Raw genomic sequence first — 23,928 nt, forward strand, 5'->3', positions numbered from 1 at the left:
TTTCCCTCTTAGGACAAGCCTACCTGGGCTGCCCATGAGAAGCTGAATAGAGAAAGGAATCTGGGGAACGGGGAGATTTCTCAGTGGTTAAAGGCACTTCCTTGCAAAGCCTGCTGGCCCAGGTTCAATTCCCCAGCCATTCAGATAAGACTGGATGCACGCACGCATGTACACACATACACACACACACACACACACACACACACACACATACACACATAAATGAATGCTTTTTTTAAAAAAAGAAAGGAATATTTCTGAAACAACCAGTTACTGGGTCCCAGGTAGGTGGTGTGCATTCTTCCTCCCTCTTTCATTATCATTCTCCTTTTGTTCCTCATTTGAGTTTCATCCCTGGGGCTCTTCCCCGATCTAGTAATGACTCCAGTTCAAAGACACTGACAAATGCTTCGCCCTGCAGTGCCTCTAAGTAATGGGATAGAGCAAGCATGTATTGATTGTCTACCATACGCCGGACACTATCCTAGGCAAAGGGGTCATGAAGATGAATAGAACACCCTTCTTGCCTTTGAGGCGTGTATGGTCTACTAGGGGGAGGTAAGAGGGACTTGCATGGCGGACTATAGAGGAAATCAAGAGTTGAAGATATTTTCAGCAAAAGGAAGCCATAGGGTTCGGTGTGAAAATGCCAGCAGTGGGCTGGAGAGGTGGCTTAGCGGTTAAGCGCTTGCCTGTGAAGCCTAAGGACCCTGGTTCAAGGCTCGGTTCCCCAGGTCCCACGTTAGCCAGATGCACAAGGGGGCGCACGCGTCTGGAGTTCGTTTGCAGAGGCTGGAAGCCCTGGCGCGCCCATTCTCTCTCTCCCTCTATCTGTCTTTCTCTCTGTGTCGCTCTCAAATAAATAAATAAATAAAAATTAAAAAAAAAAAAAGAAAGAAAATGCCAGCAGTGAAGTTGAGGAGGGCCGTAGACTTCTTGCCCAAGGACTAAGTCACTGCAAGGGCTCGTTGTGTGGTGCCCAGGAGCTGATGCCTGGGTAGTCAGAGGTCTCACTCTATGCCCTGAGCTTCCCTTTTCCTTCCTTCTCTTTGCACTGCTGGCTCTGTCAGGTCTTGGCTGAGTTTTTGAGTTTTTGTCCTTTTGTGAAAGCTCAGCTCAAAGGAACCATACTTCCATGACAAAGGAAGTTGACTGATGGTCACATGTGGCTTTCCATGGTTTGTCATACTCCTCTCTTTACCTGGCCAGCTCCACTCAGCCATTGGGTCTTACCTTCAATGTCATGTTCCAAAGAGAGCTTCTGGGACCTTTGTGCTAAATGAAGATTTCTTGTCAACTCTCTCTGTATGTCCTGTTCAATGCTCTTTTCTTCCTTCACCAGTCCATCATAACTTATGACTAGACAGTGGTCTGTGCATGTTGTTTGGTTTTTTGAATTTTTAAAAACTTCTCATTGACAACTTCCATAAACATCGACAATATACAATGATGATAACCCTCTCCCCTTTCCCACTTCCAAGTGCCCCCACCACTGAATCATTTCTTTCCAACTTGTCTGTCTTCTATTTTGATGTCATCATTGATTTTCCACCTATTACATAAGTCTTGTATAGGTAGTGTCAGCCACTATGAGGTAATGAACATCAAGGCCAGTATGTTTCTGTAAAACCATATTTCAAAGGACTTCTTCCCTTCCTCTGACTCTTACATTCTTTCCACTGCCTTTTCCCCAGTGGCCCCTGAGCCTTGGAGAGTGTGATAATGTCATCTCACATAGTGATGAACACTCCATTGTCACTTCTTCTCAGCACTTTGATGAGTTTTAAGTCTCCCCAGTGGTCACTGCCATCTGAAAGAGAAGCTTTTCTAACCAAAAGTGAGAGTGGCATTAATATGTGGGCACAAACAGATATTTAGAGGGTGGTTTGGTGGGCATAACATATCCATTAAGTTTTTCTCTTCTTATTTGTTAGCTCCATGAAGGCAGGAGCTGCATGCTTTGTCTTTCTACTATCTCCCCAGTGAGGGGTGCCAAGTGAAAGAACTGATGGTTTGGGGCCCATCTGTAGGCTGGATGATATTAAGGTCAAGTAGGCATTTGCCCAGTGGCATAGGGGAGGGTCAACTCTGGGTTTCCTTCCTTCTCAGAGGGAAAGGGAGAGAAGAAATGGGAAGCGATATGACTGTCATGGTTACAGGGACCTGGCTTCTCCTCTGAAGAGTTTTCAGACCTCAGATCTGGTTTGAGGAAGCAATAGAAGAGTGCTTTAAGAAGAAATAGTGAACTAGTTTTGGCTTTTCCCCTTTCCTGAAATTCCAGTTTCCTGCTCTGGTAAGCCCCCACTCCATCTCAGCCCTGCTGGTTTGCGATGTGGGGGCTACTGCCATGTGGGCTCTTTACCTCCTCCCACCTTCCACATTGCAGGAGTTCTCTGTACTTTTCTTCTCTTGAGCTAACAAAGTCTCCCCAAATCTTAAAAGAATGAAGAAGAAATCATAAGTTACCAGCTGGGCATGGTGGAAGGTATCTGTAATATTAACTACTCAGAAGGCTGGCCCAGGAGTCCAGAGATCTGCTGGGGCAATGTAGTTAGAGTCTTAAGTCGAAGAAGAAGGAGGAGGAGGAGGGGACAGGAGGAAGAGAAGAAGCAGCCACATGTGCGTGGCAGTATAGGTCTGTAATCCTAGCACTTGGATAGCTGAGGCTGGAGGACTACCAATTTGAGGCCAACCTTACCTACATAGTGAAATCCTATCTCAAAACAAAAGTTATGTTCCTAAACCAGGCATGGTGGCACACGCCTTTAATCCCAGCACTTGGGAGGCAGAGGTAAGAGGATTGCCATGAGTTCGAGGCCACCCTGAGACTACATAGTGAATTCCAGGTCAGCCTGGGCCAGAGTGAGATCCTACCTCAAAAAACAAAACAAAAGTTAGTTCCTGACCCAATTACTCTTCAACCTGCCTGTTCCTGAAGGGTTCTGAGCTTGCAAATCCCCAAGTAAGTTTGGGCATCCTTCTCCTTATGCATGATAAGTATCAATCCACTGGAGAGGCAGGAAAGGGAAGACGGAAGGAGCCCTGCAGAGTCTCCAGCAGGGATGGGAGAGGTGCCAGCAAAGAGGTCATTGCCTTCTTCCTCTCATGGTGCTGTGCCCCACCTCCCCTGGGGCAGCTGGGCCTGAAGGGCTCTCCTCAGACTCAGCTGGTACCACTCCAGGGGCATTTGGAGCTGTGGGGAGTGCTTTTCGTCTCTCCATGGTGGAGTGTCACAGAAATCAATCATTAAGTTCAGAACCAAGGCATTAGACCCTCCATAGGAACCTGCCTGCCTGAATTATCAGTGTATTTGTGTCCCCTGGAGAAATACCTCAAGATAAGAAAAGCAGTCACAGAGTTTGGTGCTTTCTCCTCTGTGGGCTTTGTCCCCTGAGATCCATGGAGAGAGAGCAGAGGTGTGATGTCTGGGCAAGAAGTGCACTGGCCACAGTCCTGTGAAGTCCCTGGTCAGCAGTCCCTCAGCATCTTCCACCCCACGGAGCTGTACAGGAGGCCCTGTTCCCTCCAGTTGGCTCCTCAGCTGGGATGCTAACCTTTTCCATATGCGAGGTCTGCTCTACCAGAAAGTGGGGAGGACTGGCGGCGGGTTGAAGAGGTGAGGGATGGAGGGGGGTGGTGGTCTGAAGCTGGTGGGAAGAGACTTTTGGGGGTGATGCCCAGGGAAGGGGGGGAGGAGTCAGAGGCAACATGTTCTGGCCTGTTTGGAGGACGGCTGTTGGCACCAGGAGAAATCCATCCAGCAGAGCCAACCCTCATTAATCATCCGGGTGGCTGAACTGCCAGCTCCTTTCAAGATCTTTCAAGAAAGGTTTTCACCCAAAATAGAGTTGAAAATGTGCTGGGCCCTACTCAGAATCTCATCAGTCTGGGCATTATGGGAAGTGTCAGGCAGGCTGTGACAGACAAGGCCCACTCTGTTCAAGGGGTCCTGACTCCCACAGCCTGTCATATCAAGCGCCTGATCAAATTTGACAGCTTCATTTGTACCTACAGAATAGATAAAAGGGGCTGTTCATTGAAACAAATGGAGAGGAAGGGGTGGGGGGAGGGAGGTGAGGGTGAGAGGGACCATGCATGTGAGTGTGTGTTGGGGGAGGGACGGTGGGGGAGGGGCACAAGGGGGAGGGTTATGGTGAGGTGCAAGGGTGCAAAGAAACATTCTGTGTCAGAACTCCTCCCCAACTGTCCAGTCCTGAAGGAGCCAAGGGGAGATGGGTGACCCTCAGGAGATGGGGGGAAGCCCAGTCTTGTAGGTTTTTGAGACTCTCACTGTGCTCTGGGCCCAGGAGCTCTAGCAGCCAGGAATGTGGTCCCTGTGAGGGGGAGAGCCCAGGATGGGCAGCTGGGACTCAAAAAGTTGCCTGTTTTAATTCCAAGCCCCAAGTGCTTTTGCAAAGAACTTCAGTGTCTCCGGCTGCAGCCTATGCCCCTCCCTTGGCCTGGGTGCTGGGCAAGCACACCTCTGCTGGTGGCCTCCGAACAAAGCACCGGCTTCAGGTGTCTTTCTGTTCTGCAGACAAGCTGGGTGACGGGAGCTGCGAGGGTGGAGGACAAGGTGTGTGGGAGACGTGCACAGTAGTGCTTTGGGTCTTGCTCAGGTTTCCCTTGGTATCAAAGCTCCTTCCTTCCTCCTCTGGGGACTGAGGGAATCCTTCCAGCTCTCAGGCGCTGTGAATGCCTTCATTTCTATTATCATACTCATAGTATGCGTTTGTCCTGATCTCTCTACTGGATCATCAGCACTTGGTGCAGGGGTTGTGTCATGAGCAGCGCCTGCGCTCCGTCAGCATTTGTTCTGCGCCTGCTCTCTTCCTCCTTCTCCTACTTCTTGACCGGGTGCCCTGGAGCTCCCTGCATAGCCCGGGTTTTCAGCAAACTGGGGTCTTTTCCCTGCACTTTCCTGGTTCTACTGTTATTGCTGCTGTGTCCGTACATTCCCTGTGATGGTAAACAGGACCCAGTGGGTCTGGGGGAATTTCTGAGGAAGCAGGTAGAGGTGAGCTAGAGTGAGGGAGAAGGTCAGCTCTTCTCTCAGCCTCTGACTTATTCACAGTGTGGTCCTTGGAGGTTGTCAAGCACCTGCATCTCTTCACAGACTCAGATTCTCCTGTGGACAGTACTCATGGGGAAGGCAGGAAGGAAGGCGCCTATGCAACACCTGGGCGGACTCACCTCCAGTCATTTCCTCTGGGCTTCTGGAGAGGCCACAGCACATCCCTGTACGTAGGAAGGACCAGTTAGAGGATGATGGGCAGAAGTGACAAACGGCAGTTTTGGCCAGAAACAATTGCTCATGCATGAGCCTCTGCTGTTGTCCCTGTTGGTCATTGGGGCTGATTAATTATATTGTGTATGCTTTGCTTGATGAGACTTAAGTATTGTCCCCAGTTATTTAGTAAAACACTAATCTAGGTGCTTCTGTGAAACAATTCTGCAGATGTGATCAGAGTCCCTCATCAGTGAACTTTAAATTGATCAAAAGGGAGTTGATCTGGGGTGTGCCTGGCCTAATCAGGTGGTCCTTTTAAAAGAGGTTTTAGGTCTTTCCTGAACTCATGGCTTATGCCAGGAGAGTTTCAGCCTACTTGTGATCTTCTCTTCCTGCCTAATGCTCCAAAGATTTCTGGTTTGCTTTGCTAGCCACTACAGTTGCATAAACTGATGCCTTACTCCTGCATGTCTGGTTGAAGCGTGACTGATGGTCCTTGTTCATGAGTACTGGCTATGGAAAGTGAGTAAAAAAGGAAAGACCATTGTGTGTTATACATCTGAGATTTGGGGGTTAATTTGTTGCCATTGCAGAATCTAGCCTATACTTCACATTAAACAGCCTTTCTTCCTCCCTTCCTTCCTTTCTTCCTTCTTCTCTCTCTTTCTTTCTCTTTCTACTTGTTTATTTATGAGAGAGAGAAAGAGAGAATATGGTATTCCAGGGCTCCTGCAAACTAACTTTAGACATATGTGCCACTTTGTGTAACTGGCTTTACGTTGGTACTAAGGAATTGAGTTCAGTCCATCAGGCTTTGCAAGCAAATCCCCTTAACTGCTGAGCTATCTCCCCAGCTGCAACAGTAGTTATTTTTTTTTCTTTTTTTTCCCATCTCCTCAGAGAACAACAGCATTTATGCAGTCTTCAGAACATTTTATCTCAGAACATGCATCTATTCCCTACTTAACTGTAAGTTCCTTCAAGCAAGGCCAGTACCTCCATTTTTTTTTTTAAATTCTAGGACAGATTATGGTATAGTCCTTCCTTGTTACTCAAGGGATATTGGCTCTAGAGACTATGTCAGGTGCCAAAATTCATGAATCCTCAAATCTTGTATGTAAAATGGTATACTATTTACATATAACTTATATACATTTTTACTTATCCTATAAGTTACTCACAATGCCTAATACAATATAAATGCTATGCAAATAATTGTTATACTGTATTGTTTAAGGAATAGTGACAATCTGTAAATGTTCAGGTTTTTTGGAAATTCTCTTTAAAAACTATTGGGGCAGGCTGGAGAGATTACTCAGTGGTTAAACACACTTGCTTATAAAACCTGTTGGCCCAGGTTCGATTCCCCAGTACCCATGTAAAATCAGACTCACAAAGTGGCACATGTCTGGAGTTCATCTCTAGCAGAAGGCCTTGGCATGTCCATACTTTCTCTCTTAAGTAAATAAAATAACATTAAAGATATTTTTCAGCTGGAGGTGTAGCTCAGAGGTAGACTGCTAAGCACTGCTTAACCCGTGTGAGACTTGGGTTCCATCCTAACAGGCTGCACTCAGTCTGTGGTGGTCACTTTGTGTGTTCACTGAATGAGCCAACCCAATGCCCTGAGTGGCGTCTCAGCTCCTGGGAGGGATGGCAGCAGAGCCTTCATCTGTAGAGTGTGTTCTAGGGCTGTCCCAACACACGCACTCATAAAGCCTCCTGATGGACAAGTTCCTTTGTTCTACAGTCTTCACACCATCAAAATACAATGCCTGAAGCTACTTGGCTAGCACAAAGTGTTTTAAAGACAGAGCATAGTTGAAGCGTAGCAGAATCCTGGCTTTTTTCTTCTCTTTTCTTTCTTTTTTAAGATGGGGATCTCATTATGTTGCCCAGGCTAGTCTTGAACTCTTGGCATGAGTAATTCTTTGATTTGACTTCAGTCTGCTGAGTACTCAGTACTACAGATATGTGATATTGTGCCTAGGGTTCCACACTCCTTTAATTAAGAGATCTTGGACAATTTACTTCTTCAAATTTCAGTTTTATCATGAAAGGGAAAACTGTTGCTTTGTTGTAAGAATTAAGTGTCATTGCCCGGGGAGGTGGCTCAGGAGTAGGAGTTTGTCTATGATGTGTCAGGCCTTGGGTTTCAGCTCTGGCATAAAAGAGAGGAGGAAATGAATGTCTAACAGATATTATTATATTTAGCTGGGCTGTGATGAACACAAAATGAGGCTTCTTGAATCCCTGGGATGAGCCGTGTATCTGAGGTTGTCAGAAGTCAGAAGGAAGGTTTAGCCCTATGATTTCCTATAAGGACGGAGCACAGGCCCATGCATAACACACACACACACACACACACACACACACACACACACGCGCGCGCGCGCGCGCACACACGCCCGAGAGCAAACAGGATGCCAGCGGATGTGCAAGAACACTTTCCAATTGCTGTTTCTATTTTCAAATCTGGCTCCGATTTAAACCCCAGAATGACGATTTCATTTTATGTTTGAAAGAGCTGCAGAGATGTCCAGTGCCCACTCAGAGTAAAAGTTCCCCCAGTGTGGTTTGATGTTTGTCTGCTTTTCATTTTTTCTCTTGCCCAGTTCTATTCTCCAAAAGCAATTGGCTGTAAGCTGTGAAAGATTGGATTCTGTTTGTAGACCTTGGTTTAACCTCACAGGATTCTCAAAATTATTTAAAATAATTTCTATACTACTTAAGTGCTTCATGCAGTCCCCGAGATAACTGCATCAGCCTATGCTCAGAGTTTTGCCAAACTGAAAAAAAAAAAAAAAAAAAAAAAGAACATGATAATTCACTTTGGTGGAGTCAGTTTTCTGGGTGAACAAGCCAACATTGTAGCATTTTGTGTGTGTGCCCTGCCCACTCCTTGCTGCCGAGGAAGAGTCATGGCATCTCTTTTACTGGTTCATCCCCATTGGCTGTTTGGGTAGGTCATTGGTCTTCTGGAGCCCAGAGGCTTGTGAATGCTGAGCACACTCTATCTCCGAGCCACACCCCAAGCTCTGATAGAATGGTTAGAATTACAGTTCAACCATCATAACCATCATGGTGCTTCATTCTTTGAGTATTTTATAAACTCACAGAAGCTGGGGGTGGTGACATGTGTCTGTAGTCTCAGCTGCTTTACAGGCTGAGGCAGGAGGGTTGCTTGAATTCTGGAGCTCTAGCTCAGCCTAGACAACATAGCAGGAGCCTGTCTCAAAAGAAAAAAAAAGGGAAGTGCCTGCCTGTGAAGCCTAAGGACCCTGGTTCGAGGCTCGATTCCCTAGGACCCACATTAGCCAGATGCACAAGGGGGCGCGCGCATCTGGAGTTCGTTTGCAGTGGCTGGAAGCCCTGGCACGTCCATTCTCTCTCTTTCTCGCTGCCTCTTTCTCTCTCTGTCTGACTTTCTCCAATAAATAAATAAATAAATAATAAACAAAATATTTTTAAAAAGTCATGGTATATGCCAGGTAAAAATGGCTGAAAGAGGGCTGGAGAGATAGCTTAGCGCTTAAGGTGTTTGCCTGAGAAGCCTAAGGACAAGGTGGTGCATACGTCTGGAATTCATATGCAGTGGCTGAAGATCCTGGTTCACCCATTCGCTATTAGCTGAAAGACTGATTATAAGGCCCAACAATTTTATTTCAGCAATAGAGAAATAGACTCAAAGACACCAAGTGACTTGCTGAAACTCACATAGCAATCGGATATAATTTTCAAATGTTTTATTTAATTAATTAATTTATTTGACAGAAAAAAAAGGGAGGGAGAGAGTGAGAGAGAGACAGAGAATGGGCGTGCCAGGGCTCCAGCCACTGCAAATGAACTTCAGACGCATGCACCCCCTTGTGCATCTGGCTAACGTGGGTCCTGGGGAATCGAACCTGGGGTCCTTTGGCTTTGCAGACAAATGCTTTCGCAGCTAAGCCATCCCGCCAGCCCTGGATATAATCTTTTAAAAAATATTTATTTATTTAGGAGAGAGAGAATGAGAATGAATACAGAAGCACCAGGGCCTCTTGCCACTGCAAACAAACTCCAGAAGCATGCACCACTCTGCATCTGGTTTTATGTGGATGCTAGGGAATAAAACCTGGGCTGTCAGTCTTTGTAAGCAAGCACCTTTAACTGCTGAGTCATTCCTCTAGCCCCTGATTTGTTTTTGATACAGACTGGTGTGGAGTTTGCTATGTACTTCATAGGATGGCCTCATACTTGTGATCCTCTTGCCTCTGCCTCCCAAGTACTAAGATTACAGGTGTGTACCATCATCTGTGTGTGATTAGTTTTTAAAAATTTTTTTTTCAAATTGCTATTCATTTGACAGAGAAGAGGGAGGGAGGGAGGGAGGGAGGGAGAGAGAGAGAGAGAGAGAGAGAGAGGGAGGGAATGTGCCAGGGCCTTCAGACACTGCAAATGAACTCCAGACACTTGCGCCCCCTTGTGCATCTGGCTAACGTGGGTCCTGGGGAATCAAACCTGGGTCCTTTGGGTTTGCAGGCAAATGCCTTTACCAATAAGCCATCCCTCCAGCCCATGATTAGTTTATTTTGTTGCTTGGTTTGGTTTGGTTTGGTTTCTTTGAGGGAGGGTCTCAGTCTAGCCCCAGCTGACCTGGAACACTGTATCTGCATGATGACCTCAAATGCTGTGATCCTCCTGCCTCAGCCTCCCTAGTGCTGGGATTAAAGGTGCATGCCAACATGCCTGTGTATCATTAACTTAAAATAATTTTTTGATGGAGTTCCTTATGCAATTAGGTTTTAGAACCAGACCAACATCTAAGTTCTGTGGCTCCCATTCTGTGGCTCCCATTTCAGTGCTCATTTTATTATTTGCGTAATGACTGGACATTCTGGGCTTTCCAAAGTTAATCTTACAGTTCAACGAAGTACACTGATACCATTTCTCTCATCCTGAAGTGTGTAAAACATGGTTGGTTGCTTTCTTTCTTTCTGTCTCTCTCTTTTCCTTCTTCCCTCCCTCCCTCCCTCTCTTCCTTTCTTCCTTCCTCTCTTTCTTTTGTCTTCTCTTTCCTTTCTCTTTCTTTTCTCGTCTCTCCTTCCCCCGACTCTATTTCTTTCTCTGGTTTTAGCCAGTAGGTTCAACAGCTGTTCTCTTACAGTGTTCCTAGTCCATCTATGATCCAAACTCCAGTGACAGCTTTTCCTTTTATAGGAAATGTTAATTAATATTGGTGGTGATATTCCATTACCCTAGGAAAACTTGGAAAAGTCCTTCATTTAGGAAGAAGTACGAGCCCTTTTCATGTCTGGACTGGTATACAGAAAGCACAAGTTGGTTAGTAGATAATGGGTGGGTGGTAATTCAGATGTATGTTATGTATGTATGTGTGTGTATATGTGCACAAGGGTGTACACATGTGTGTGTACATGTGGAGGGCAAAGAACAACTGCAAAGTGTCTGTCTACCTTTTTAAAGGCATGACCTTTCATTGCCTGGAACTTGCGAAGTAGGCCAGATTGGTTGACTAGCAAACCCAGGGATCTACCTGTCTCCGCCTCCCCCAGTACTGAAATTATAAGCACATCTTTCCATGCTGAGCCTTTCATAGGTTCTGAGGATCAAACTTGGGTCCTCATGCTTGTGTCACAAGCCCCTTTCCTGCTGACCTATCTTCTTGGGCCCTCAGATATATTTAAAAATTTGGTGGGGATGGGGTCATCTGGGTAGCTCAGTGGTTAAAAGTAGCTGGCTTGCAAAGCCTGCTGGCCAGGTCAATTCCCTAGTTCCCATGTAAAGCCAGATGCACAAAGTGGCACATGCTTCTGCATTTTTAGTACTAAGTGGCCCTAGTGTGCCCATTCTTTCTCTGTATCTCTTTCTGTTTACAAATAAATAAAATGAAGATATTAAAAATTTTGTTTTGAGTCTGGATTTTATTTATGAAGCCCAGGGTAGCTGGAACTCACAATCCTTCTGCCTCAGCCTTCCAAGTGCTGGTGCTGGTATGCCACCTCACTTGGAGTTTGCAGCCATAGTTGAACCCGTGTCTTGATCTGCTCTGGAAATGGACTTTAGCTCTCTTGCCACTACAGAAGGAAAGCCTAGTCCAATCTGCTACCTTCCGAAGGGGACAGGTCCGGCAGGAAGTGGGAGTCTCAAACCCTGCCGCCAGGCTTCTGAGGGCTTCCTCCTCTGCTCCTGCCCCAGCAGCCCAGAGCGTATCCTATCTGTCCGTCCTTCTGTCTGCCCAGATGTAGATGTGGGGCTTGATCAGATCCACAGAGTTGCAGATAACTACCATGCTGTCTTGCACCCTGTCTCATGGGCTTGTCTTTTCTCCTCTGATGAAACTGGACGGGAAATCTGCTGGTTTGCTTTGGGTATATCACGGTACCCTGCATGATGAATGTGGGTTCTGTGAAGTGCTTGCTTGGACAATCTCCCATCTGGAAGGATAATCCGTAATTGTTTGAGGCTTTTTTTTTTTTTTCTTCCTGCTGCCATTTTCACTTTGGTCACTAGACACCTCATTTATCCAAACATGAAATGCATCAACACAAAGACATAGATACCGTTCTCCACATCTTTCTAAAAGCTGAGCCCAACTGTTGGCGTTTACTCGCCCAGCACCCAGCCACTACTTGATGGACCATGGGACTTTGTGGTTTCTGTAGGATTTTTCTTTCTTTTTCTTTTTTTCCCTTGCTTGTCTCAGCAGTTCCCTTCCTGCCTCTCCCTCTGCTGGGGGCCTTTTCTGTCCTGCGACCTAGGACTGGCAAGTGGTTTCTAGGAAATGGACAGAAGCATGGGTGTGCTGAGGGTAACAATGGGGCAGGCTTTTGTCCAGGGGCTGTGGTCTTCACGAACCTTGGAACTGAGGGGCTAGGAAGACTGAGGGGAGTCTATTTCCTCCCCTCTCAAGCTGCAGGTTTTAATGTCTTCTTTGTTGGTCTGCACCCCTGGATGCTGAACTGACGCAGAGACTTCAGGCTGCCCCCTCCCTCCCAGACAAAATGGTGCATGCTTTTCCTGTTTAAACAGGGCGCAGTTGTGAAGTGCCCTGACTTCGCACACACCAAGGCCCGGCAATGGCTGCAATAAATCAATAGGAAAATAGAAGCTGCCAGTTAGACTAAACAAGTGCATTTGCAAAGACGGCTAGCCCTCATTAATCACTCTGACAGTCCTAAAAACACATTTCCCCTTTAATGACTGTATTTGGATAATCAGTGCTTTTTCCTCCTCAGTCAGAGTTTGAGTAACAGACAGCTGGTGTTATTACAGCCATCTGAGAGGCAGTGCTGGGATTAGGGTCCACCGCGAGCCATCCACTGGAGGTCTCTGCAAAAACAAGCTGGTTGGCTGCAAAGCTGTTGTTAGGCAATAATGAGGTGGGCTTTGTACTGCCATAGATGGCTCAGGGCAACCACTGCCGGTTGACCCCAAACCTCCGTACCCACCTGCGTCATGTGAATGCAAAAACCTTATGTCAGGCTTTAATACACCCTGGCTGATTTGACCTGAGCCAGGGAGGCAGGAGTTTCTCTGACAGTGAGGCATGAAGATGGGTGGATGTGATTTAGGCTTTGTTTCTTTTAGGTGACTTTGGCGTTCAGGAGAAAGTTTGAAACCCAGCACATTCCTCTTTATAAATGATGTAACACATTAATGCACAGCACATTATGAAAATGGTAATTCAAACCCATAGTGCTCCAAATTAAACCATACATTATCGGATGCACTCAACCATCTATTTTGCAAAAGACAGGATGAATGAAATCAAATCAAACAGAAAACTGGAGTGCAGCTTTCCCTACAGAATGATTAATAAAGTGCAGGTCCCAGGATTATTGTAAAATGAATTCCTCCCAATCCAGACATGCATTGAGAGGGAGTTAGTTCCTCCACTGAGAGACGTGAGCACTATAGCCTGGGTAGGACAAGGTGATCGGCTGTGTAAGAACAGTGAAGGGCAGGTTTCTTTGAAGAGGGACCTGTGGGTGCACGGTTGGTAAGGTAAAAACTCAATCTGCTTTGAGTCAAGCTTATATCTGAGGATCCCTCCTCCCCCTTCTCTTTTCCCTGCTGCCTGCAAGGCCACAAAAATAACCCAGCAAGAGGTGTGAAAACAGGACCCTGAGCCAGGAACATCCCGGGTCTTAGGTTCCAGCTTTGTGGCTTCTACCCTGGTGCCTTGGGAACACAGGCACTGTTTCTGGCGCCAGGGAGAGATTAGGAGGAAGAGGAGGAGGAGACCTATAGAGAGAAGGAGGTGGAGATGTAAAAGGTGGAGGTGACTCAATGAAAGAGTTGCTGGATACATTAATAATGCAAATAGGCACTTGTTGGGGAAGTATCCTCTTTATTTAAATGAAATATAATGGGATTAAACTGCTGGAAACATCAAACTCCCCACCAGCTAATTAAAATAGGCACATTTCTTAGGAATGTCTCTGGTTTACGGATAGGGAGAACTGTTGTTTCAGGGTAAGAAGGCGATACCCCAGACCACATTACCTGTTTAGTGATCGCCATGGTAGGTAAAGGCAAATTTGTTCAGCCGGGCTCTCACCATTCCTAGTCCCCAGGATCATTCATTTTCTAATCTCACGGCGAAGGTGTAGGTAAGCAGCTATCAGTGAAGCTTCTTTTCAGAGATTCTGGATCTTTTTCTTTCTCCCCAACAAGAGGTACCCTTCTGCCCCAGGGAGGGAGGGCTGAAGAGTACTAGGGGTTAACAAAAATAGCAAAACCGAGTCTCCCTGCAGAGGGAGCAATTTCCCATCAGTTGTGGCAGGCACTGGGAAAGAAACAAAGTTGTCTGCGGAAAAGAAGATGTAAAAGAAATAGCCAGCAGAAAACGGAACAACAGAGCAAAAGATAAAGTGGGAGTGTCCTTGTCTCAGGTGTTTAAAGATGTGACTCAGTCTGGGTTCTGAGAGCTAGAACGATGCTGGTTCCGCAGAGAGACCTTGGGCAGGAAACTTCTGTGGTCCTTTCAGCTTGTCCCCAGTTTGGGTCTTCCCTGTGTCCAGTGACACTGCAGCAGGAACCCAGGCTTCATTTTGTGGGACATGCACAGGTTTTTTTTTTTTTGTTGTTTTTTGTTTTTTGTTTTTTGAGGTAGGGTCTCACTCTGGCTCAGGCTGACCTGGAGTTCACTATGTAGTCTCAGGGTGGCCTCGAACTCACGGCGATCCTCCTACCTCTGCCTCCCTAGTGCTGGGATTAAAGGCGTGCGCCACCACGACCGGCTTAATGCACAGGGTCTTAAGGTGACATGGCAAAAAACAACAACAACAACAAAAAAAAAACAACAAGCAAACACTCCCCCACTCACAAAACAGGAGTGGTGGCCCACGCTTTTAATCCCAGCACTCAGAGGAAGATCGTTGTGAGTTCGAGGCCAGCCTGGGGTAGAGCAAGACCCTACCTCGAAAAAACAAAAAATAAAGGTAACTAGTTAAGGCCTGGAGAGATGGCTTAGTGGTTAAGGCACTTGCCTTCAAAGCCTAGGGACCTAGGTTTGAATCCCCGGCACCCATGTAAGCCAGATGCAAAAAGGTGGCACATATGTCTGGAGTTCCTTTGCAGTGGCTAGAGGTCCTGGCTCTCTGTCTCTCTCTCTCCTACCCCCCACAAATAAATAAGAAAAAAAAAAACAACTCTTGGGCTGGAGAGATGGCTTAGCGGTTAAGTGATTGCCTGTGAAGCCTAAGGATCCCGGTTTGAGGCTCGATTCACCAGGACCCACGTTAGCCAGATGCACAAGGGGGCGCACGTGTCTGGAGTTCGTTTGCAGTGGCTGGAGGCCCTGGCGCGGCCATTCTCTCTCTCTTTATATCTGCCTCTCTCTTTCCCTCTGTCACTCTCAAATTTAAAAAAAAAAGAACAACAACAACAACAACAAAAAACTCTTGGTGTTCTTTGGACCTTGAAATTTTGCATGCACAGCCCCTCTCCCCCCAACGCACACTTTGTACCGACGAGCTGTGGAGTTTGGAGGGGAGGACCCAGTGGTGTGTCACGACACAGCTTCCCTTAGCCGTGCCTCAACCAAGAAGACTTTCTGTCGTGGAGTTTGTGAACACCTGGAACAACTAGGCGGGAAAGAATCCGCACCTGGCGCCCTCACGCCTTGCCTACAGATGCTCCGGAAGCTCCCGGTCCTCCAGGCATCAACCATCTGTTCAATGGAACAACGACGGACAAGGAACAGCACACAGCACACAGCACCAACACATCCCACATCCACGCGGCGCCCCGGTACCCTTGTTGGGGGGCGCGTCCATCAAACAGGTGCCTGCCCGCAGCTGGACCACCTCTGCGGATGCCGGGCGGACGTCCGGGGTCCCAGGGGCGGGCCTCGGCTGCGCACTGCCTGTCGCCAGCAGGAGCCAGTCTACCCCCGGAGTTGGTGACTCCAGTGGGCGCCTGGGCGCAGTGGGTCCTGGACATTCCCTGCGGGACCATTATTCTGCGTAGTAGGCAGGTGCCTGGCCGACACCCCAATAAATGGCACCCCGGCCCTCAACGGCCAGAGAAAGTCTGCCCCATGGGGATCAGAAAGCTTTTAGGCTGCAAGTACTCAGCAAAATCCAAAACAGATTTTCAGAGTCGCAGATGACCCAAGTCAGTAACCCAGCGCTGGCAGAGGGAAGCCCCCAAACATTGAGAAACTCTGATCGGATAAAGAGGACCCCCTCCCTACCAATGCATCAAGTAGAAATCATCAGCCTTTAGCGGTCCTGGAGGCTAGTCGTGGCCTTCCTCAACCTGTAGCTCATCTTCTTACCACCAGATGGCGCCAGAGGCACGCGGTCTCTGCCCACCCTTCCGCCGGGCTCCGGACAGTTCTGCTTGAAAGCTGGCTTGAGCTCTGAGTCCCGGTTCCCTTTCTCAGCCCCTGGCATCTCGAATTTGGGCCCAGAAGATCCACTTTCACACACACCCTCCACCCTGGCCCCAGGAAATGCCAAGGCCTTTGAAGTGATTCTGGGAGCCAAACAACCAAGTGGGGGAAAACTTAAAGGTGGTTTTATGTTATTTACAATACGTTGGCACAAGTTCCCTCCTCCCGCTTTGAGAAAAGGCATTAAACTTGTCTTTGAACAGCAATCTCAGAAGGAAACCCTAAGGCGTTTTAAACAAAAATGAAAGAAGAGAGCTAGGCGTGGTGGCTCACACCTTTCTTTAATCCCAGCACTTTGGAAGCTCAGGTAGGAGACTCGCTGTAAATTCAAGGCCAGTCTGGGCTGAGTGAATTCCAGGCCAGCCTGGGCTAAAGAGAGACACTGCCTTAAAAAAAGCAAAAGAGCAATTGCTTAGGTGTCTGGAAGTGGGATTCTGGGTGAGGCAAGAGAAACACCACGGTGTGAATATAGCCAAGTATTCCATTTATTAACAAAATAAGTCTTACCAAGGGAGAGCTCTATTCACCCCCCTAGAGGCCCCGCAGCCCCGGCGCTGCTGCATAAGACCGGGAGGGAGGTAAGGTGTGTGGAGAAGACCATGTCGAGTCATCGATCCTGGCCACTGTGGGAGCCCATTGAAACCCACAGCTAGCTTTGGGGACTGCAGGCTCAGGCCTGGGACAGGGCGAAGGGGCTGCTGCGACCCGAGGGCTCCCTGAGTCCCCAGCCTGCCCCCGACGGGGTTACCCAGGTTGTAACGTCAGCTGACTTTGGGACTGGTCTGCTTTGGAGGAATCCAGCTTGGATCACGGGCCCCGCCCCTGCCGCCAGGGGAGGGGCCACAGTCTTAAGTAGGGAGAAGAAAAAACAAGGACCATAAAGTACGTCACAAAACATAAAGAGCAAAATTTCGTGCCAGCGGGGCCTGCTTCAAATGGGAAAGACGCACCCTACAGGTCCCCACCGTCTGCAGCCTTACTGCCGGGTGTGGGTCCAGGAAGGGCGGGGAAGGGACGGTGGACCTCAGGCTCTGGAGGAGACCATTGCACCCACCATGGGGGAAAGCCTGCTGGTGATGCCAGGGCTGTCCGAGCTCAGGGCAACCTGGGGGAGCAAGGTTGCAGTGAAGGGGGTGGGGGCGGAGGGCAGGGCCCAGGACCAAGTGCTCTAGGAGAGAGTTGCTGGGGAAAGTTACAGAGCAGTTTCCCATCAATAAAGCTCAAGACCTCCAGCCACCAAGACTGCCCCCTTCAACAACAAAAATCTGTTACTTGTATAAAGAAAAAAAAAATCCAAACCTCTCACGAAAGGAAACAAGAGGGAATGGAGGGGAAAGGAAGAAAAAGAGAAAGGGAAGAAATGCAGTTTTAACAGTCAAGAACCATGCAAGAAACTCCCAAGATGGGAGACTACATGAGAAGAACGACCTTAACTACCTCCAGTCCCTAAAACCAAACCAGTTAAAAAACAAGAAAAACCAACAAACGTATCTCAGAAAAAGAGAGAGAGAGAGAGAGAGAGAGAGAGAGAGAGAAAGGAAGAGGGGAGGGGTCATGTAGTTATCTGCGTGGTTAATATTATTTGGGGGAACATAGACTTTCTGCATACCATTGACTCGTGTGGGCCGTTAATGCACTTATATTCCCAGCTTGTAAGCTAACATTACAGTAAATAAATACACAGTCCGGTGGGGAGGGTCTGGGTAGGATCCTGGCAGGGATAAGCAGTAGTGGAGGTTGCAGCGGAACGGGCAGAGGGGACAGGGGCGGACGGGCCTGGGAGGGCTGGAACGGGCCAGAACTGTGGTTACTGGTATCCAAGCGCGGAGGCCGAGGCCAGTCTCTGTCCGTACAGCGCATATGGTGAGTAATAGGGTCCGGCTGTGGGGAGGGACGGCACTGCCAGCCCCCCAGCTGTGGATAAGTGGCTCTTGCCGTAGGGGTGGTATCGGCTTAGTCCCAAAGTGTGTGGACTCCGCAAAGACAGCGATCCCGGGCTGCCGGGGGCGGTGGGAGGGGGGAGGTGCAGATGGCAAGAGGCGGCGGCGGCGGCCGCGGCGGCGGCGCTGCTCAGGCCCGAGGCCCCGGGGTAGGCGGCCAGAAGTTTCTCAGCGCCGGGCAAGGCCGTGTGAGTCCGTAGGTGGCTGAGCAGCTCCTCCGAGGTGGCAAAGCGCTTGTCGCAGGGCCCGCTGGCCGCCACCCAGTTGCAGCTGTGGGGCAGCGGTTCGTTCTGCAGCATGAAGCCATAGGTGTAGAGAGGATGGCCCGGGAGCGCAGCCTGGGCGGCGCTGGACGAGAGCGCGGCGGGTTGCAGGGGGTGCCCAGGGTAGACCAGAGGGTAACCCCCAGCCTTCAGGCCGGGCCCAGCCGGGTCGTGCGCGCTGCAAGTGGAGCAGCTGGAGCCCGCGAGGTGCGAGGCGCTGTGGTAGCCTCCCAGGCAGTAGGGGTCACGGCATAATCCCTGTAGGAAGGAGGGCGGGGACGCCCCAGTGAGCGGACTGGAGCTGGGGGGCTTGCCCGGTGGCAGACCCAGCCCCCCGGACAGCTGGCTTCCCACAAGGCCAGACTTGCTAGGATCCAGGCCAGGCACGAACTGAGACGGGTAGCCGGCGTAGGCGCCCACGATGGAGCCGTGGTAGCCGATGCTGGAGGGCGGCAGCGGGAACACCGAGTGGCCCGGTTTGTAGGGTGACACGGGAGCCACGTGGCCGGCCCCTACCAGAGCCGAGGGCGGCTCCGACTTGCGCCCCGAGGCCCCAGCGTCGGGGACCCCGTGGGTGCCAGAGTCCCCAGCGCCGCCGCCGCGGCTCACTGCGGCTGGCTCGGGACTGGGCTTGGGCTCCTGGTCTTTCTTGTCCGGCTCCCCGCCGCCGCCGCCGCCGGCGTTCTTGCAGTCAGAGTGGTGCGGGGAGCCTCCGTGGGAGCCTCCCGGCGAGGACGAGTTTGAAGACGCGGAGACCGGCACTCCATGCGGGGGAAAGGGAGGGCAGACGGCGCTGGGGACCCTGAAGCCCGCCTTGTCTCCGGGGGACGAGGAAGACGAAGAGGAAGCGGAGGACACGGAGGAGGAGCCGCCGTCCTTGCGGGAGTCGCCGCCGCCAGCGCCCTTGGAGTAGGGCTTGAAGCTGGACTTGTCCTCGGCGGGGGCGTCCGCCAGCGGCTTGAGCGCCGCGGAGGCGGGGGCGGCGCCGGGGGCGGAGCGGCCCGGGTCCTTCTCGGCTCCCAGCCCGTTGGCCGCGGCCGCGACGGAGTTGAGCTTGGACGATGGCGGCGGGTCGGGCTTGCCGATCTGCGAGCAGGTCTGGGCTAGCAGTGCCAAGGGGCTCTTCTTGGCGTCCAGCTGTGGGAGACAGCGGCGGGAGGAGGGGAGAGAAGGGTTGAGACCGGGAGACCCAGCGAGCCAGCCGGGGGCGCCCGGCCGCGCACCGACGTCGCCGCGGGGGCCTAGCGCGCCCAGGGTCGGGAGAGGAGGGCCGGGCGAGGCGGCGGGGCGGAACCGCGCCCTCCCTGCGGTGCGCCCCCGGGGAGCTCGGCAGGGGAGAGGGGTCCACTAAAGACCATCGCGGGATAAGGTGACTTCCGGCAGCGACAAGTCCCTTTGATCTAACCCACACCCCACGCCACCCCCCTCCCCACCTCTTCCTTTAGTCCCAGGGAAACTTATAGCTTATAGTTCGGGAGAACTTCGCTTGGGACGGGTTTCAGGAGATGGCGCCCCGGGGTAGAAACCCGGAGAGGTGCCTCCCTAAATAAAGGCTGGGCCGCAGTTGGGGCTCTTAGTAGCTCCCTCCCTGCTGGGGAAGGTACCCAGGGGAGTGGGAGGAAGAAAGACCTGCGACCAGGAATGCCTGGGTGCCCTGTGGTGTGCCCCAACAAAGTGGGAGAGGGAGCCAAGCAGCCTGGGACTCAGAGGACAAGTTGGGGTGGAGGAGACTGGAAGGCCCAGGGAGAGATCACCTTTGGACACTCCAAGAGCAAAATACAATTCCAGAGACAACGTAGCTCCAGAGAGCCAGAGGGGAAGAGCCGCGGGGGAGCCTGGAGAGAACCCAGAGGGGAGTCTGATCCCTCCTTCACGCAGCCAAGCCAGCCAGCCCCGCCAGACTTGGGTGTCGCACTGAGCCAAGGGGAGCAGGGCCACGGGCCCAGAATGGTGGGGCGGACGGGGTCGGCGCCCGGGCGGGCTGCTGTCGGGAGACTGACCTCAATGGGGCTGACCGGAGTGGAGGAGAGCGGCTGCAGGTACTCTGGGTGCAGGAGGTGACCGGTGTGAGCGCTCAGCATCTTCAGGACCCGGATAGGGAGCCGGTTCGCCTGGCGCAGGGGGTCCGCCGGGGGCAGGAGCGACACCACCGCCGGCACCGCCGGCTTCTTCCCGCCGCCGCCGCTGCCGCTGCCGCTGCTTTCGGGCGTCCTTGGGTTAGATCCAGCGGGCGAATCGCTCATTTGGAGGAGGCAGCGCCGCTGGGGGGGCGGGGAGGGCGGGGGAGCACCGGGAGGCGAGCTCCCGGGCCGGGTGGGCTCGCTCCGCCGCGCCGAGCACCGTGCCGCGGTCGTCGCGCCTCCGCGCCGCCTCCCCTCCTCCTCCTCCTCCTCCTTCGCCGCCGCCGCCGCCGCTAGCCCGGCCGAGCCACACAAAAAACCTTCGCCTTCCGCGAGCCGCACGTCAAATAGCCGCGATCCGCAGCCACACTTCAAAGGGATCGCCGCGCCCGCCCAATCGCAGCTCTCGCCGGGACCCCGGGGCGGGGAGAGCGGCGGGCGGAGGCGGGCGCCGCCGGTGGGTGGGGAGCGTCTTAAAGGGCTCTCGGCCGGCTCGCCAGTCCTCCTCGCCTGGCCCGGGGCTTCACGGGGATCTCGCCGGGGGACCGGGCTTCTTCGGGACCCGGGGCTGGGGGCTCGCAGTCCTCCGCCGGCCCTGGCCGTCACACCCCGGGTCCCGGGTGGGGGCGGGGCGCGGGTGCCACCCCTCCCCCGGAGGTCTCGTGGGGGGGGTGTGGGCGGAGACCCGGGAGCCCCGCGCGGCCCCGGCCGGTTCTCCTGCCCCTCATTGGCCACTCCCGGCTGCGATCGTCCACTATTCCCCGGGCAGCGCTCGCCGCGCCGCCGGCACCGAGGACTCCCTTCCCCGGGGACGTGGGCCTCACCGAACGCGGTCCCCTGGGCTGGGAGCGCCTGGCTCGCGCACCGGGTTTGAGGTCGTGTTCAGGTGTGTTTCGGATTTCTTGCCCGTGCCTTGCTTAAAAGCATCACGCTTCCTCATTGAACTGCTGTTTTGGGCGGAGTTGGGGTCATAGGAGAGATGGTGTCTCAGAGGAGAGGTGCTCTAAACGCTGCAGGACCGACCCAAACTACAGAGATATGCCCTGTCACCGTCATCATTTTCAGAAGCAGGGAGAATTCGGAAATAAAACTTTTTATTAAAAATAACAATACCCGGGAGGTAGAGATAGGAGGATCGCCGTGAGTTCGAGGCCACCCTGAGACTACATAGTGAATTCCAGGTCAGCCTGGGCCAGAGTGAGACCCTACCTCGAAAAACCAATAAAATAATTAAAAAAAAATACCAACCGAAAGCGGTGACGCACTCCTTTAGCCTCAGCACTTGGCAGGCTTAGGTAGCGAGTTCAAGGCCAGTCTGGCCTACAGAATGAATTTCAGGTCAGCCTGGGCTAGAGAGACATCCTGCTTTGAAGAAAAAAAAAAACAAACCCAAAACCCACAACCACACAAAAACAGTTCCTCTCGGACTCCCTGGTGCCTTCTGGAGAAGTGTACAATGCCTGTTTCAAGCTGGGCAGGTTTTATGTCGTCATCGTCCTGACCTTAAAGTTTCCTTTCTCAGCTCAGTCAGAGGGCGGGGCTGGTCCTTCGTAGGCGGCCTCCAGAGTTACCGCTCTGCGTGCTGGCGGCCAGGGGGGGCACGCTGGTCTCCCACTCTCTTTGAGTGCCGCTTTCCCATCTCCATCCACCCGTCACTCTGCTTGTCAGACCTGCCACTCGAGGCCTGTTGCCCCAGGAGCACTTGTTTCTGACTGAGTGCTGACCACAGTCCTGAGACAACGTGAGAGGCTCAAGATGGGAGCAGAATATTTCAAAGGATCTTCAAAGGAAAAGAAGTAATCACCCGTAGAAGGAAAAACCATGACCTTTAGCATGCTCAGGAGAGAAGAAAGCAGGCACGGCTCCAAGGCCACATCAGTTGCACACTGAACTCAGCGTGCTCCCCAGATCCATACTGCTTTGGAGGCCGTGTGCATAACCTCTTAGAAATTATGCAGGCCTTCCTTCCCTCACCCTCGATCCTAGTAAAGTTAGTTCAAAACAAATGGTCAGGAACACTACCCAGACTGGGAGGTGGCCTCTTTCTATGTTGCAGCAAGAGGGACACAGGAATGAGAGGGGAAAGGGATGATCCCACGTACTCCAATGTGCCAGACTCTCTGATCTCCATTAGCTCTACTTATGCCACTGTCTGCATTTTGACCTCATGGTCACGGCCACTGCTGCCTTTAAAATTCCACTGCCCACCAGGCGTGGTGGCTCAGCGCTCAGGAAGCTTTCACAGGAGGATTATTGGTTTGAGGTCAGCCTGCGCTGTAGTAAGACCTTGTCTCCACAAACAAGCAAACAAGAAAAAAGAAAGCCCGCTGCAGGGCTACTCTAACTTACATGGCCATTTGGCCTTTGGGAGGCTGCTTCAGCCGAGGGCCAACAGCAGAAGAAAGGAAGGGGCGCAGCACTGATCTTTGTAAGCTGCTTTTTTGAGGAGGCAGAACTGGGAAGAGGGAAGACGTCGGAGGCAGTAAAAGATGAAAGACTTGATTATTGTAACCAGCCCAGCTGCAAGAGTGTGCCAAGAATCTTTCTAGAACCCAAGCAGATGTGTGTTAGAAATGATTAATGGCAAATAAGTTGGGAGGGAGAGAGTAGACACTTAGGAATGTAGATGGAAAAGAGGGGGCGGGAGGCACCAGAAAGGACAGTGGAGTTATCTACTCACTACTTGGAGAGAAAAGGTGGCAAACGAATGAAAGGAAGGGAGGCAGGAGGTACAGATACCCCGGCCAGGCTGGGAGTGGGGGATAGGCAGTTTGCCTACAATAATACCTTGTAAGAATCCTCATTCCCAAGCTGGGTGTGTTGGCTCACACCTTTAACCCCCGCACTTAGAAGACTGCAGTAGGAGGATCGCCAGGAGTTCGAGGCCAGCCTGGGGCTACAGAATGAGCGTGAGGCCAGCCTGGGCTACAGAATGAGTGTGAGGCCAGCCTGGGGCTACAGAATGAGTGTGAGGCCAGCCTGGGCTACAGAATGAGTGTGAGGCCAGCCTGGGCTACTGAAAGGCTGTGAGACTCAAGCCTGCCCCTCCTTTCTGGACAGTGTGTAGGACAGGGAGTACAGAGGGTTGGGACAACTTTGGGGTCCAGGTGAGGGCAGCAGGCTTTTTTTGCCTGAATGTGTGTGTGGTGTAGGTGTATGCAGTTGGCATGTGTGTGGGTGCACGTACACATACGTATATGTGCAAGCCAGAGGTTGACATTAGGTATATTCCTCAAGTGACTTCCCACTTTTCTTTTTGAGACAGGATCTTTCAGGGAACTTACAGCTCACTGATTCAGCTTGACTCCTCAGCCAACAAACCCTGCGGATCCTTCTGTCTTCACCTCCCCAGGACTGGGATTACAGGGCGCACCCTGCACCTGGCACTTCTGCGTGAACTGTGGGGATCTGATCTTGGGCCTCATGCTTGTGGTGCAAGCACTTTACCCACTGAGCCCTGAGGCCCACGGCTGGA

General features: G+C 51.4%; 1 protein-coding gene across 1 annotated transcript; it reads right to left on the reverse strand.

Annotated features, from left to right (window-relative positions):
* Window positions 1–16,593: 16,593 nt before the first annotated feature.
* On the reverse strand, window positions 16,594–20,576 carry Znf703 (zinc finger protein 703). The gene is made up of 2 exons (XM_004671503.3): window positions 20,334–20,576; window positions 16,594–19,470 (listed from the first exon to the last, which is right to left on the reverse strand). Exons 1-2 carry the CDS (start codon window positions 20,574–20,576, stop codon window positions 17,938–17,940), a joined length of 1,776 nt encoding a protein of 591 aa, XP_004671560.2. The 3' UTR covers window positions 16,594–17,937.
* Window positions 20,577–23,928: the final 3,352 nt, after the last annotated feature.

Source organism: Jaculus jaculus, chromosome 12, assembly GCF_020740685.1.
Source record: "Jaculus jaculus isolate mJacJac1 chromosome 12, mJacJac1.mat.Y.cur, whole genome shotgun sequence".
In the NCBI taxonomy this organism is placed as follows: Eukaryota; Metazoa; Chordata; class Mammalia; order Rodentia; family Dipodidae; genus Jaculus; species Jaculus jaculus.